General features: G+C 51.9%; 1 protein-coding gene and 1 pseudogene across 2 annotated transcripts in view; both read left to right on the top strand.

The window, feature by feature from the left end:
* The window catches only part of LOC140900580 (gap junction beta-4 protein-like), a 93,013-nt pseudogene extending 77,859 nt beyond the window's left edge, over window positions 1–15,154 (top strand). The window contains exon 2 of the transcript XR_013634836.1: window positions 14,213–15,154. The product of XR_013634836.1 is annotated as a gap junction beta-4 protein-like (transcript). The remainder of the gene's footprint in view (window positions 1–14,212) is intronic.
* On the top strand, window positions 4,852–10,615 carry LOC140900419 (gap junction beta-5 protein-like). Its single transcript, XM_078849428.1, is given in 3 exon segments — window positions 4,852–5,032; window positions 7,263–7,576; window positions 7,579–10,615. Coding segments are annotated over 3 exon segments (885 nt in total). The 5' UTR covers window positions 4,852–5,015; the 3' UTR covers window positions 8,133–10,615.
* Window positions 15,155–15,770: the final 616 nt, after the last annotated feature.

Genomic DNA, 15,770 nt, shown 5'->3' with positions numbered 1-15,770 from the left:
TCCGCCTCAGTTTGATGCCAGCGCAGAAGGGAGCAGGAGTGGGTCGGCTCTCTGTGCTGGCCAGGGGTTGCCCAAAAGAGGCAAGTTAAACCCAGAGAACTGCAAACAGAGCCAGTTATTTACTCTGTTCAAGTCAGACCGCAGAACAGCCTGTCAGTGAGAGGTGCTCCTGGAAGGAAACCTGGATCGGAGAGCCCTCTGCTGGGAATCGGTGGAAATTCAGATCCGGATCAGAGCTTGGATCTGTGTCTGCTCTTCGTTTCAGGGGGCGCTGGAGTTTGTAAATCAGGCCACACCCCTGCATCCCGTCATGGGTGTTGAACGGGGTAATATGAAAAAATGAGCTCCTTTGATTTAAAATTGCAGAGCTCTTCCTCGGAGCTATCACCAAACAAAAGTAATTTACTTTACAGCTGTTTAGATGTTTCTCCACGTTTTTTAAAGCCCAGTGGAACTGCAGAGAAAACCAGCAGTCGCTACTCAAATGATTCCAAGCCCTACCTGCATTCCCCCTAGCAGTGCCCCTGATTAGTGAGACAATCTGGCAGCGTAATGACTCCTTATCGCCGCCAGTTCTTCCCTCTCCCTGCGCTCTTCCATCATGAGCTGGTTTGCACTGGTTGGCTCTGCAGTGAGGCAAGCGCCTGGAGATTGTACTTTTAAATCTTTCTTTTGAAATGCCCAAGGAAAGGTTGCAGCCCCCTGGTATGAAAAGCTCTTGGGGTTCCTTCACGTATCACAGACTCTAAAGCCGGAAAGGACCACCGTGATCAACTAAGACTGCTGTGTTGGGCGGGAATGAACCCCAAACTTCCTGGACGGCAGATGAGAAGCGTCCCACCAAACCACTAATGCAAAGGCATAGCATCAATCCAGGCCTTTGCGAGGACTCATCCACAATTTGAACCAGGACCTTCTTGCATCCAAGGGAGAATCATATCCTTAGCCCAACAAGCCGCTTTCATGGGTGAGTTATTCAGATAAGTATTAATATATTTGTAGGAATGAAATGATTTTGTTGGGGTTACCAGCTGCTTCTCCCCTTCAGGTTTGCACTGCTGCCCAGGGATATACATTGAATTAATCAGGGACAGAGTTGCAGACGGCTAAGCATGCTGCAGTGGGGTATTGCAATGGCCTTTCGCCTCTGACACTTTCAGAGCCCACCAGATATGGGCCACAAAACTCAGGTTTGGGCTTTGCAAGGGGGTGAATTGGATTTTTATCAGAACTAGCAAAGTCTCGGGGGATTCAGAAAATAGGGTCCTAATTTGGCATGTCACTAGTTCAATGGGATTTAGGTCAAAAGTAAAAATGACTTTGGTGTGTCCCTGTCCCTGTGCCTGAGACAACTGCCCTCCCACGAGTTGCTTGTGTATATTCCTCTGTTTTTACATCCCATGTGATGTTGCTGTGTGTGTAGCTGTTAAACAGCCACTGCGTTCCACACCAGGAGTGGCTGCATTTCAGTGATGGGAGAAGTAATTCTTAGGCACACCAGATTTTCCAAAGAACTCAGCTGCCGGAGAGGCACCAAAGCAAGGGCCAGAACTGCAGAAGTGCTCAGCACCTGCCGGTTCCCGCTGAGACTCCGATGGCCAGAGTTTCCAAAGAGCTAAAATCCGGCCCCAGTTTTGGGTGCTGAGCTTTGGTGGAAAATCAGGCCTGCAGTTTGTAAATCTGTACGCGTTCCGGGAGCTCTCGCGAAGTGACAGATGTTCTATAAGAATGGCGGAGCACGATTATAACATCGCAGCAGAGAATGGCCCAGTTAGCACCGTCCTCACAGGAGCAAAGAAAGCCTGTGGGCCTGATGACTTGCATTTGCAGTGCTAGTTTGACTCCTCGTATCACAAGAATCTGCTAATCTTGCCGCATCTCTTGGTTTTAAAAATGCTTCGGGGAAACTTCCTAACTTGGTGAGTCAGAAAAGGGAGGGGGGAAGCACAGAAGACTCTTAAAGTGATTCCCCCCCGCCTCCGGAGACAACTGGATAAAAAGAAGAACCAAAAAACTCATGCAGCGGGCTTGCAGGGCCAGTCGCCTGCGTTGCTCCAGTGCAGTGCTGGGCCACCACCTAGTGGCGAGCAGCGGTGCATCCACAGGGTTGAACCCCTGGGGGTCCTGCCTCGGTCATTATATTTCTCTGCAAGGGGTAAAACACGGCGCACTGGGAAAGACGCTATTGCCCGGTTGTAGCGAGGGGAGTCAGACATTGCTGAGACGGCTGTTAATTAATTCCCTGAGAAATAATTAACCATCATCACTCGTTAAAAGGGGAGATGAAAAATTTCCTCCAGCTGCTGGCACACTAGAAGATGTCATCTAAAAGATGTCATCCTGTTCGGGAGGTGAAGCTAACCTGATCTGGAGAGACCTAGGAGACCGGCTGATTGAAACTCATTCTCAGCTACACTTCAGGCTCCTTGATGCCACAGTGGCAACCTAAAGGGATGGAAATGGCCACCTGAGAATATCCCTTGCCTGAAGTCCTTCCCCTAGCCCTGCTCCAGTCCCTGGTATAGGGAGCAGATGAGGGGCGTGGCCAGAGGGCATGGTACGACATCTGTTCTCTGCCTCCTAGGGCCCATGGGAAGTAGTGTGTTTGAGCAGCCCCGGGGAGACGTGTGGTGTGCACACAACCCGGCCTGTTAGAGACGAAGGCCAGGCCAGTGGTTAGGACGTGAGCCTGGGGTCGCAGAGATGGGGGTTCAGTTTCCTTTGCCCCCACAAGCTTTCTGTGGGATCTTGCGGGAGTCACTGAGCCCCTTTGTGCCTCAGTTCCCCACCTCTAAAATGGGGATAATAGCACTGACCTATCTCCCAGGGTGTGCAGATGTGATGCTGGTGAGGTAATGGGGGTTGGGGAGGAAACAAGTACCTTTGATAGATAGGCAGGGCCCTAGGCGATCTCCTTTGCCTGGTCCTCCAAGCTCAGGACTGGAGTGATTGAGAATCAGGTCCATGCTGCAACGGAGGGCTCCAGAGCTGGGCCTATGGCCGGGGGCTTGATGATATTCCCCACTCCTTGGCCTTCATCGGCTTTAGACAAAATATGTTCCTGTGAATTTGGTGCCAACCTGAGCATCCCGGGGCCCAGAGTCCTATCGGTACCGGGAGGCAGCCACAGGGCAAGCGTCCCCTACATCGTGCTCAGCCCGGACCTGGAAAGGCCAGCCCTAGGAATGGGAGGGGAGAGCCTCAGCCGTGGTCTGTTGAGTCCTTCCTTGGCTTCTTGGCAGAGATGACCGATAAAGAAGCCGCATGGTGCCAAAGTTACGACGGCAGTGTTGGGGATAGGCTGGAGACCCACCGAGTTCGTGTCATCTGCACCACCAAGCAGCCATTGCACGGTGAGTGACCTGGGCTGGACTCGGGTGAAAGGCTCCTTCTCCCATTACCAGTCCCCTGAGCCACATCGTCCCCCCCACAGAGTGATCTGCTGAGCCGGTCTGATAGCTCGTCCCAGGAGGAAGGTTTTCCTGCATTTGGTGTGTCTTGCCCCCCTTGCTCCGTAGCATTTCGCCTCCCAAAGGGCACCACCAGAGGCAGCAGGGGAAGGCTGCCACTGCTTTCTCTGTGCCCACGTACAGCGCCGGACACCTCCTGCACAAGGAGCAGGCCCTATGGGGGAAGGGCACTTGGATTAGGCTGTTAATGGTGTGCATGGTAGCGGCGCACGGCCACGCTAAGCCAAATCCGGATGAAATCAGAGGGACAGATTCTGTGGTGCATCTCGCAGGAGGCACAACCCAGAGGACAGGGGACTAGGGGCACAAAGGTGGCTTTAAAAAAAACCCATAAAAGTGGCCCGGATTCTGGCTCTAACGTTTGGCAGCATTAGGCTGCCCCGGGGCCTACGCTGCAGCAGGGAATCTCTATGGCTCTATGTGATAGACACTCTTCCTCCTGCCCCCACCCCGGCCCCCATGTTTGGGGCTGCGTGCACGCGTTGGGCAGGGGGCAGTCGTCATGGCCCCTGCACAACTGGGCTGAAAGAGTCTCCCCCAGCCAGCTGGCAAGGGCTAGAGTGCAGCCAGACCTGGCCCCCACGGGGCCATTGCTGGCATGGCTGCAGCGATCATTTTCTTTGCCTCCTCGTTTTGCAAGCACCTGGGTGTCGGCTGAATAACTCCAGGGCTGGCTTGTATTGTGTAAGGCTGCAGCCTCCATGGCTGTTTGCAAAGAGCCGCAGGGGGCATTGCTGAGCTCCGGGTGGGGAGGTGTATAGGGCTAGGGGGGACTGCATAGGCAGAATACCCTGGCCACCCAGGCTTGAGAAGGGGTGGTTTAGTGTCAACTGCAGGCATGGCAGCAGCTGAGGGATCTGCTACAGGCTACACCTGTGACCTGTGAGGATGGGAGGAAATGTATCGTTCTCTGTGGCCGGCATCCTCTTTGCTGGCACCAGGGTACAGCATGCCCCAATTGCTGGCACCGGGCCCTACCTTATTTACACTACCGGCTGGAGGGCCCCCGTCAAGATCAGCCCTGAGCAATCCTATTGACGCCAACAGGGCTGCTCAGGCAAGTAAAGTTAAGCGCGTACCTTAAGAGTTTGCAGGATCAGGGCCTAAAAATGCCATTGGGACGAGCCTCTCCTTCCAGCAATCCTGCAAGCTGGCAGCCAACAGGTGTCTTGGAAATCCACCTTAACTCCTAGTCCCGCCCCCGAGAGGGCTTCCCTCTGAAAATTCCTCCTCCTGGCTTCTGAAAATGCAGGGATGCATTGCACTTCAGGCTCTGCCTTGTGCGCCGAAGTCCCTTAAGGAAGAGAAGAACTCTGCAGGGGACCTCCCACCAGGTAAGGGGCATTCGCCACGGGAGGAGGAGCTGCTTGGAGCTGGACCTAGGGAGGCTGCGGGGCTGGAGAAGGTCTGGGAGCCAGGGCATGTGTCTCAGACACATGGGCACAAAAAGGAACTTTGGCTGTCGGTTTGTCTCGGAATTATGCCCGCAGTACAGCGGAGAGAAGCAAAGCATCCCCGGCTGGTCTTAGGCATTTGCAATGAAGCATGTCAGCGTGTGTTTCGTATGTGTCTTGTCTTGTGTCTGGCTCCGTAGCTAGCTAGAGGGGGAGTGAGAGAAAGTTACTCCAGGTTTATACCTGAATAAGGGCAGAGTCAGCCCCCTGGGCTCTGAACGTGTGTCCTGTATATGCCTGAGTTTGTGTGTGGTGCGTGCTGTGTTATTTGCTGCGGGTGCATACTGGGGCTGTGTGGTGTGTGTCAGTATGCCTCTATGGCAGAGTATCTGATTAATAAGAGTAGTTTGCATTCATGTAGCACTGTACATGTGCTGCTTTCAAAGAGCTTTGCAAAGGACGGTGAATATCATCCTTATTTACTGGTGGGGAAACTGAGGCACAGAGGTCCGGTGACTTGTCCAAGACACACAGTGATTCTGGGTCAAAGCCAGGAGTAGAAGTCAAGTCTCCTGGCCACCAGGGCTAACCACTGGTCCATTTCCCTCCCTCTATAACCTAGGGTAGCTTTTCCTAACTTTCCTGGTCCTTGATTTGTGTCTGTACTGAGAGTGACTCAAGCTTTCCCAGTCCTCCCGCCCTCCTCCTCCTCTGCCTCCTGGTATTTATCCAGGCTGTTCCACACTATCCAAGCATCCACCTTGTGCGGGATGCAGCAGCCAGGTTTATCAACATCCTTCTGCCCAGACTTTGTTTTGGTGCCAAGTTGGGATGTCGGCTGCCTTGCCTACACAAGGTACCAGCTCCAGTTGCTTGTCAGGCCTTCCGCTCCAAAGGCACAGCGCCCTGGCCTGGAGGGTGGAGGGATGGCAGCGTGGGAGATCTGGTTCATAGCTCTGCCATGGTAGCAGAGGTCAGATTCCTGCCATGGGAGAGGACCTTGGCATCAGAGCTGCAGATTTATTATGTGATTAATCCCTTATCTTGTTTTCTGGGTTGTTTTCTGAGGCCCTGCCTGGCAACTCAAGGCAAGTGAATAACAAATAGCTCGGTAAAGAGGGGCCGGCCTAAGAGAGAGATGGGTGGGGGAGAGCCACCTTGCTCCGAAACCTGCACCTGGGAATGGTCTCCAGAGAAAATCTGGAGTTTTGGTTTCTTGCTGGCTGGAGGTCTAACCCCACCATACAGGCCATCTTTTATTCCAATACAAGACTTGCCCAGCTTTGCTCAGTGGCTAGAGATGTGACCAAGAGAGGAAGGGGCATGGAAGGGGACTTTGAATTAGCAGCCCCGGTTCAGACTGGGAAGGGGGTCAGCATTGGCCTGGGCAGCTCAGTGACAGAGTCTATTTAGATATTACCCTCTTCTACGCTGGCCTCAGCCATGAGTCCACCCCGGTTCCTTAGGGCCCTTGGGGTAACGGACTTTCTTTCCTCACTTGCCCTGCCTTTGCCTTTCAGGAAGCGGCATTTAGGAAGGTATCAAGCATCGCTAAGCTCCAATTCGTGTGCTTACACGAGGTCTAGACTTCCCTTGCAAGCTCAGACACATTTGGTGGGGCGGCGGGCTCTGATTTGCATCACCCTGCCAGCTTTAAATGTGGTGCTTCCTTCTGCTATTTGTACCTTCACGGGGTTGTGAGTGTCAGATGGTAGGGACTGGTTAGGTTCCTCGGTCACTTCAGACACCAACAAACTTTGCCTGGACTTCCAAAATGCGGCAGGGCCTGAGGGGTAACTTCACCCCTGTGCAGAGAGCCAGTACATGGCCTAGACACTACTTAAACCTCTCCCGCAGCTAGCCCTATTTTGAGAACTCGTGTGCTGCATAGGCCTGCGCTAGGGGTGAGTTTCAGCCTATGTGTTAACAAAAAAATGCTCTCAGGGCTGAGTGGCGGTCATAAAACCCCTCCAAGATTGCCCTGTCCCCCGTAGACACTCTCAGCATCACAGTCTGGGCCATGGCTGTGGCCAGCCAGTCACAGGATGCTTTGTCTATGCCCACTGCAGCATGAGCACATGGGTTCTGTTCCTGGCTCTGGGAGGAGGGGTGTTCGGGCAGTGGGGAGAAGCAAGAGGCAGGACTTCTGGGTTATATTCCCAGCTATTAGAGGGGAGTGGGGTCTAGTGGCTAGAGCTGGGGAGGAGTGGAACTGGAAGTCAGGACACCTGAGTTGCATTCCCATCTCTGAGAGGGAGCGGGGACAAGTGCTTAGAGCAGTAGGGGTGGCACTAGGAAGCAGGACTCCTGGGTTCTCTTCCCAGCTCTGGAAGGGGAGTGTGCTTAGAGCAGGAGCCTGGAATATTGATTTGTGTTTTTTTATTTCTTCCCCTTGCAGACCCAATGAACGGGCACCACGGACCATGAACTGGGGTGTCTTTGAAGGGCTCCTGAGCGGGGTGAACAAGTACTCCACGGCCTTCGGCCACATCTGGATCTCCCTGGTCTTCATCTTCCAGGTGCTGGTCTACGTGGTGGCGGCGGAGCGGGTGTGGGGGGACGACCACAAGGACTTCGACTGCAACACGCGCCAGCCCGGCTGCTCCAACGTCTGCTTCGACCACTTCTTCCCCGTCTCCCACATCCGCCTCTGGGCCCTGCAGCTCATCCTGGTCACCTGCCCCTCCCTGCTGGTGGTCATGCACGTGGCCTACGGGAAGCCAGGGAGCAGAAGCACCGGGAGGTAGCGGGCGAGAACTGCCGCCGGCTCTACCCCAACCCCGGCAAGAAGCGGGGAGGGCTGTGGTGGACCAACCTGCTCAGCCTCGTCTTTAAGGCTGCTGTGGACGTGGTTTTCCTCTACATCTTCCACGAGTTCTACAAGAACTACACTCTCCCCGGCGTGGTGAAGTGCGAGATCCCCCCGTGCCCCAACATCGTGGACTGCTTCATCTCCCGGCCCACGGAGAAGAACATCTTCACCCTCTCCATGGTGATCACAGCCTGCCTCTGCATCCTGCTCAGCTTGGTGGAGGCCTGCTACCTGGTAGGGAAACGGTGCCGAGAGTCCCTGCTGTCCAGACGCGAGAGCAGCCGGAGGGAAACGAGGCAATTCAGGAGCGTCGTTCATAGCAAGGACTGTTCCCTCTCCCATGGCGAGCAGAACAGCCTCAAGCCGGGAGGGTGGGTTTTTCATGATGCAGATTGCAAGCTAGTCGCGGCTCCAAACACAGCCAGTTCCCCAATAGGAGAAGATGTTATCTCCTAAGCAGAGGGCAAGACGTAGGGAGGCTGTCTCCATGCAGAACGGCCCTCGTTTGAGACCAACCCTCCTTGTTGGCCGGGCCTGAAGACATCGCAAGCCAAGATCAGACCCGGCCTCTGCTGGCAGCTCTGCTCCCATCACACGCCCGGGTGTTAACGACATTGGGTGTTCCCCCTGCATTGCATTGGTCTGGTGAAATAAGTGGACTCAGGCACTGTAGAGAAGAATGGTCTCTCTAGTCAGAGGGAAGCTCTATAGGAACCACAGGCTGGAGAGAAGCAGGGAGAAAGGGAATGTTCAGAGGATGTTGTGAAGGGCAAGACTATAACAGGGTTCAAAAAAGAACTAGATAAGTTCATGGAGGATAGGTCCATCAATGGCTATTAGCCACGATGGGCAGGGATGCGGTTCCTAGCCTCTGTTCGCCAGAATCTGGCAATGGGCGACAGGGGATGGATCACTTGATGATTCCCTGTTCTGTTCATTCCCTCTGGGGCACCTGCATAGGCCACTGTCAGTAGACAGGATACTGAGCTAGATGGACCTTTGGTCTGACCCAGTAGGGCCGTTCTTATGTTCTTAATGCAAAGCCGAGAGTTGTAGGATTTAGACGTAGGAGATTTGATGGGTCTGCTGCTGGCCACTACTGGAGACAGGACACTGGGCTCAAAGGACCCATGCTGTGACCCGGCCTGCCAATTCCTGTGGTGAGGTAGCATGCAGGATTGTGCCCCCCTGTGTTTTCCAGTGGCCTGCCCAGACTAACTTTAAAGGAGTCAATTGGAAGGTCAAGCCTCAGAGAGAGGAGTGGGATGTAAGGAACAAGCCAGACTTCTCAGCTGGCCGTGAGAATTTCTCAGCCAACAGCACTAGTGCCACTGTGGAAACAGACCCAGGCCCTTCTGTCTGGCCCTGAGCTGACTTGCCAAATGGTAGGGGAAGGTTGGAGAAATCCGGCCTGGCCGTGAATGTTCCTGGGGTGGGGAGGCCTAGACCAAGTGGGTATTTTCTCTCCAAGCCTGCTGGGGAAAAGGGCGTGAGGTCTCCAGAGTGCCTCATTTCATGAACAGTTCTTCAGCTTTGCTTAACCCAGCCGGACCAACTGGAGGTAGCAGAAGACACGACAAAGAACAGAAGGCTTCCCAATGAAAATAATGCAGCATTTTCCCGTCTACGGGAAATGACCAATAATCCATCCTGCCAGAGATTCAAGTCATGGAAACTAAACACATGCTAATGTTGGTGATGGGGAATCCATTCACCCTTAGGGAATTAAAGAGTTTTGCTGACGGGGGAGAGGGGTAAGGCGGCGGCCAAGGGGAAAGAAAAAAAATCTCCTAGATTCACTGGTTTTCAAGGCCATTTTGATCATCCCGTGTGACCTCCTGCATCGTACAGGCCAGAGAACTCCACCCAACCATTTCGGCATCAAGCCCATAACTTCCAGTTGAGCTAGACCTCATCTTTTCGAAAGGCATCCAGTCTTGATTTAAAGACTCCACACGGTGGAGCATCCACCACATCCCTTGATAGGAAGTTGTTCCATTGAGTAATGTTGATTGGTGGTGCAAAGGCAGCTGTGTAGGTGACCCTCTTCCTGCGGAATCATTTGTCATTCAACATCCCATAGCATCCTTCAGGGAGTAGCTAGTGATGAGAGAGCCAAAGCAGGAAACTGCATCCTGCTGCCCTAAATTCTCAGATACCTCACTCCCCATCCTAAAAAGAAAATGATAATTTGAGGGCATTGGCACTGGATGGCTGCTGTGTTCCACCCCAGAGGTGGTGGCATTTCGGGGGTGATCCGCTCCCAGAGGGTGGAATTCTATACTCATTCCATGTTCACAGAGCTAAGGTAGCATATGTAGCACTGATGACCTGCAAAACCATGCGGTGTGGACATGATATATATTATTTAAAAGCTCAGCGTGAACAATTTGTTTAGCCACTGCACTGCGCAGTCCATAGACCAGCCCCTCAGCTGCTATGAATCCGCTCAGCTGCGCTGTAGAGATCGGAGTTGTGCCCATTTACACCCGCTGCAGATCTGACCCCCGTATGTATTTCTCGTCTTGTGTACCCTTGCAACAAATAAAAATGTCTCTTTATAAGAAATGGGCTTTATTTCTGTTTCTTGTTCTTTGTTTTAGCTTAAAACCAATATAACACTGCAGCATAAATATTTGTGACTATGAACACCCCAAATAAACCATTTTTACAGCGTTGAAGATTTGCTTGCGGAGACGGGTGGAATAAACTCCCTAGTTCTCCGAAAGAGCTTCTCACCCTTGGAAATATGGCCCTCTTTCATTTTCCTTTGAAGCAGCTGCTCCTGGCCGCTGTTGGGTATCGGAACCTGGACAGCCTGTGGTCTGGTAGTGCCTCTATTCATGTGTGTGGCTTGGGAGAAGCCTTCTTGTAATATAATGCATGGAAAGCAATTTTCTAAACACTATTAAAAATTTAAAAACCTTTACTTTTATAAAGAGCCAAGATTCACCTACAAACAACCACTGAATCAGAAAGAGAATAGCCTCTGGAAGCCAGCATCCTCATAGCTAATCATCTTGGATTAGCAGGGTGGGAGCTGAGAGGGGTTGGAGCTGAGAACGGGGGACCAGGAATCTCTTTTGGTTCAGTTTCCAGCTTCACTCGTGTAATGTCTTGTGAATTGATTATTACGTGCCGAGTGCTGGTGGTGTGCCCGGCCCTGACTCTGCTCCAGGACCTTGGCTGAGTCATTTCACCTCTCAAAGCCGTGGTCTTGTTGTCTGCAAAATGGGGGTAGCACCTTAGTGGATAGCAGGAGTGGGGTTGGCACCTTAGTGGATTCCTGCTTCCAAAGCAATTTTGCTAAGGCAGGCAAAACATTATCCTTCTGCTCTCACACATTGTGCAATGTATCAAAGCCCAGATAAGGCCAAGCCCTTGTCTCTATGAAGTCCATGGCAAAACTCCCACAGAGCTCAATGGGCACTGGCTATAATTCTGAGCTAACATGTCAGGTCCATTTTATATTTCTGTGACTCTAGGCTTTTTTTTAAAAAAAACACCTCTCTGAAGAAGGGCTGCTGAGCTTGTTGGCGAAAGGGAGGCACGCCCAGCAGGTGTACGCATCCCCGGTGCATCAGCAAAGACAGTGAGACCTTTCAGACTGTGCTGCAATGGAATAGCTAGAGAGAGTTTATGGGCTTCTCTACTGTCAGGTAAGAGGCATGGAGGGTGCTCACTTGGGCTAGGGGAAATACCCTGGGTGGGAGGATGCAGTATGATTTAAAGGAGCCTACATGCAGGATGATACATTTCGCAGTTCTGCAAGCTGGCATAGCGTCTCCTCTCAGGAGGCAAGTGCTGTGTGCATGGGGTGTGAATATGTAACAGAGACATTCACGCGATAAGACACACGGTATTACTGCTTACCATGTTTCACATTGCTAAAGCATTTTGACAGCGCAAAGTTACATTCCAGTCGTAATTTATTGTCACTGAGGTTCTGATCGGTTCGTGAATTTATGTATGTGTCACATTCAGGTATCAAAGCGAAGTGCATGGCATAAGCCCCAACGTTGATAGATCAGTAGCTCCAGATGTTGTGAATACGATAGATAGCATCATCGACTTGCTAGAGGGTACACTGTATAGTCTGGTGATTTCATGGAGGTGAGCTTTGTTGTTTATTTGCTATGGAAAGCTATAATCAAATTACTGGCAGTATTTAATATCGATATTGTAGAAGCCCCCCAGCCCCAATTGGGATCAGTGCCCCCTGTGCTAGGGGCTGCACCAACATGCATGAGGACACAGGCCCTGCCCTGAAGAGCTCAGAAGCTAAGAATGCTCGACATTATCACGAAGGGGGTATTTTCAAATTTTCTGAAAAATTTAAACTGGGTGCAAACTGCCAGTCTCCGCAAGTAACGGCACCTGCTTTTTCACTAGCGCTGCAGATGTTTGGAACTGGATGGAAGGGTATGTCCAATGCAAAGCGCGGACCCAAACCCAAGGGAAACACCTTGCAGAGTAATCTTATTGCATTCCTGGAGTGTGTAGGGGCCACAACAAAAATCTGGTCCCCGTTGTGCTAAGCATAATACATGCTCCAAAGAGTTTATAGTCTAAGAAGACAAGACAGCCTAAGGGTGCTAGGAGAACCAAGTACAGTGACGTCAAGTGACTTGCCAGAGGTCACACAGCCCATCAGTGGCAGAGGGGAGAATTGACTGCAGGTCTCCTAGCCCTGTGCCCTAGCCCCTACATCATGCTGCCCCTCCCCCCGATTGTTATCTCATAATTTTGCCTTTTCTTTCACACACTGAATACACAGAAGGCCAGATTCTGCGCCCCCCACCCCCACCTTCTCCCCACGCTTGGCTGGAACAGCACCTTGACTTCAGTGGCCTGCTCAGAGCAAGGCACTACACAACAGTGTGTACTTTAGGACTCTTCATGCAAACCCTTCCTTCCCTGTGGAGTCTCTGGACTAATCAGCGGCACTGCCCATCGGAGCAAGGCCTGCTCAGGTAAGTAAAGGTGGACAGGGTCAGGCCAACAACTGGAGAAGTGAGTGACCCAGTGGAGTGAAGAATCTATGAACAGAGCCCCATGGAAACACATTAACCCAACATCCCCATCTCGTTAATAAACAAAAACGGATAAAACACCAGCACTAAATGGCAAAGCCTGATCTGGTTTACTGCAGTAACATGTTGTGTTCTGCAGTGACTCGGGCTGCACGGCGAGGACCTCAATCCATAACTGACCGTTTTCTGGAATGAATAACGAACAATAATTCCATTGTAAGCGTGCTCGTCGGTAACATTAACGTTGAATGTGATGTTCAGTTTTTATTATTGGGTTTTCATTGTTATCTTGGACCGAGATTTTCCTAAACCACTAGTAATTTAAGGAACTTCCATTTTAGGGGGGGGGGGGGGGGGTTTCTGACTTTAAGTGCCTTAAAAAGGCCAGATTTTCAGTTTTCTTTCTGAAAGGCAAGTCTCTTTAAGGTGTCTGAAGTTGGATCACCTGAAATCACTAGTCCCTTTGGAAACTCTGGGCCTTTGAAAAACCCACACGGAGAGAAAGGTACTTTCTGAAAACTTTGCATCTCTTTAAGAGAATTTGGAGGGGAGGGAATTTCCTCCCTGTGGCCTCCTGGTGTGAAACTGTCAACTCCAATTAAGTCCCTGGTATGCAGCATGCTGTCACACCCGAGGCAATGCTCCTGGTGGTTTCTGTTCTTTTCTTCAGACAACTGCACCCATTTTGCTCAGCACGGCCTTGTGGAAGACACTGCGGGTTGGGAGGGGGCAATGGGTAATAGCAGACGGTGTGAAGTGCATGCTGGGGAAAACAAGCACAGGTGTGTGGGCCAAGGGTGAAATCCAGCCCTGTACAACGAGCCAGCAAAAGGACTAGCCGCCACTTGAAGGACTCTGTCGTCTTAAGCAGAGGTTATAGGCAGAGGTCAGCGCACATGAGGGCTTAAATTTGATTTAAAGGGGGCCTGAGCTTGGTGCTGCGTGGGACTGAATTTCATCCTAGAGTACAAGCGGGCTGTGGTCTGTATGCTGATCCCATTACAGACTCACTTGCTTTCCTGAGGTCATGGGCTTGATCTCCAGCAACGTGCGTGGCTCCGATCAGTGCAGGCCGTACGAGAACGCTGGCGGTGCTCTTCGCTGGCGGGGAGACGAGAGCCGTGGTAATGGGGCTTATGTCAAATCCAGAGGTACATTGTTCCTTCAGACACAGCCCTGAGCAAGGTGTGTCTATTAGCGGCACCACCCCAAGAAGAGCCGGGGAGGGAATCCTAACTCAGAGACCCAACCATGAGGCACAGTTCACCCCTGCCTCTCCCTTGCTCAGGGTGAGGGGCAGGAATTTACGGATGGCCTGCACCCCGGACTGTCTCCACTGCTGGCCAAGGGAGTAGGGCTGGCGCCAAGGCCCCAAGAGACCCCAGGGATGTGTAGCCCCCACAGGGTGGTTCTTACTCCCTTGTGCAGGAAGGCAGTGCTTGCTGCAGTCTAGCCCTCCTGTAACCCATTCCACTCACTGCAGCTTGGTTGTCTCCACTCCAGCTCCTGCTCTACTAACCCCCAACGAGAGGATGAATTGGTCCTGGCTCCAGGAGCTCCTGAGCGGGGGGAACAAGTACTCCACGGCCTTCGGGCGCGTCTGGCTCTCCGTGGTCATCGTCTTCCACTTCCTGGTCTACGTGATGGCTGCGGAGCAGGTGTGGAGCGACGATCAGAGGGACTTTTGAGTGCAACACGCGCCAGCCCGGCTGCTCCAACGTCTGTTATGACCACTTCTTCCCCGTCTCCCACATCCGCCTCTGGGCCCTGCAGCTCATCTTGGTCATCTGCCCCTCCCTGCTGGTGGTCATGCTTGTGGCCTACCAGGAGACCAAGTAGAGGAAGCACAGGGAGGCGGAGGGAGAGAACTGCTGCCAGCTCTACCCTGACCCCGGCAAGAAGCAGGGAGGACTGTGGTGGACCTACCTGCTCAGTCTCATCTTCAAAGTTGCTGTGGCTGTGACTTTCCTTTGCATCTTCCACCGGCTCTGTGCCAATTTTAACCTGCCCCGCGTGGGGCGGTGCACCGTGGCCCCCTGCCCCAACACGGTCAACTTCTTCATCGCCAGGCCCACCGAGAAGAAACTCTTCACCTACTTCATGCTGGCCACCGCCATCCTGTGCATCCTTCTCAATCTCTGCGAGATGACCTGCCTGGTCGCCAAGCGGTGCTGGGAGCTCGCCACCAGGCGCCAGGACAGGGAGCTGCTGAGCAAGCCCATAGGCTGCCATCACTGTGCACAGCAGAACCAGAGTCTTAGTACATCGTCCTCAGAGCAGGCTCCATTCGGGTCTGTCCCTTTACATAGCGGGGAGGGCGCTGCTAGTGAAGGGAGAAGAGGGTCCTACATCATCTCCTGGCATTCACAATCCCTTGCACAGACTCCATCAACCAGTGCAAACTTCTCACCAGCTTCATTCCCTGCAGACTCACCAACAAAGTAATCAAAGGCTTATTAGAATAATTTCTCTAAGGGTTTTCAATCCAGCGCCCATTGAAGGCAGGGTCGCGCTGTGTATGAAAAGTACATTGACAAATAGCAGAGCCAGTCAGCACTTTCCAAATTTCTATTTTTTTTTTCAACAACAACAACAACAAAATAAAAAGGGATGAAATTTGTGAGAAAATTTGCCGGTTTCTTGGTCATCTTCAGTACTTTACAAAGGGTCGATAAATGATTTGTAGATGTTCTAGGCATGTTATAGACAGAGTCATGTGTTTTTTAAATGGGCATAAACATACTAGTGGAAAGTGTCGCGGGAGGTTTGAAGCCATGTCTATAAGCAGCTGTTGGTCTCAATAACCGTCAGTAGACATTTCAATAAATGGTTCCTCAAGTATCATAAACGATTTATAAATATACCTGGAATATAAAGTCCTTCTGTGATGATTTGGGAGCTCTTTCAATGTACAGTTTATGAACTCTGTTTGAAACCAGGAACATTCTTTGGACTGAAAACACCATTTTGGATATGGGGTTTGGTTGCCTTCTCTGTTGTCCTTTTACCTCCAAGATGGCCTGCGATTCCAAGGGGTAGTGGCACAAAGCTAACAATAGAG

This window comes from Lepidochelys kempii, chromosome 19 (assembly GCF_965140285.1).
Source record: "Lepidochelys kempii isolate rLepKem1 chromosome 19, rLepKem1.hap1, whole genome shotgun sequence".
Classification (NCBI taxonomy): Eukaryota; Metazoa; Chordata; order Testudines; family Cheloniidae; genus Lepidochelys; species Lepidochelys kempii.
The sequence above is the reverse complement of the archived record's forward strand: the minus strand, read 5'-3'. Positions and strand labels throughout refer to the sequence as shown.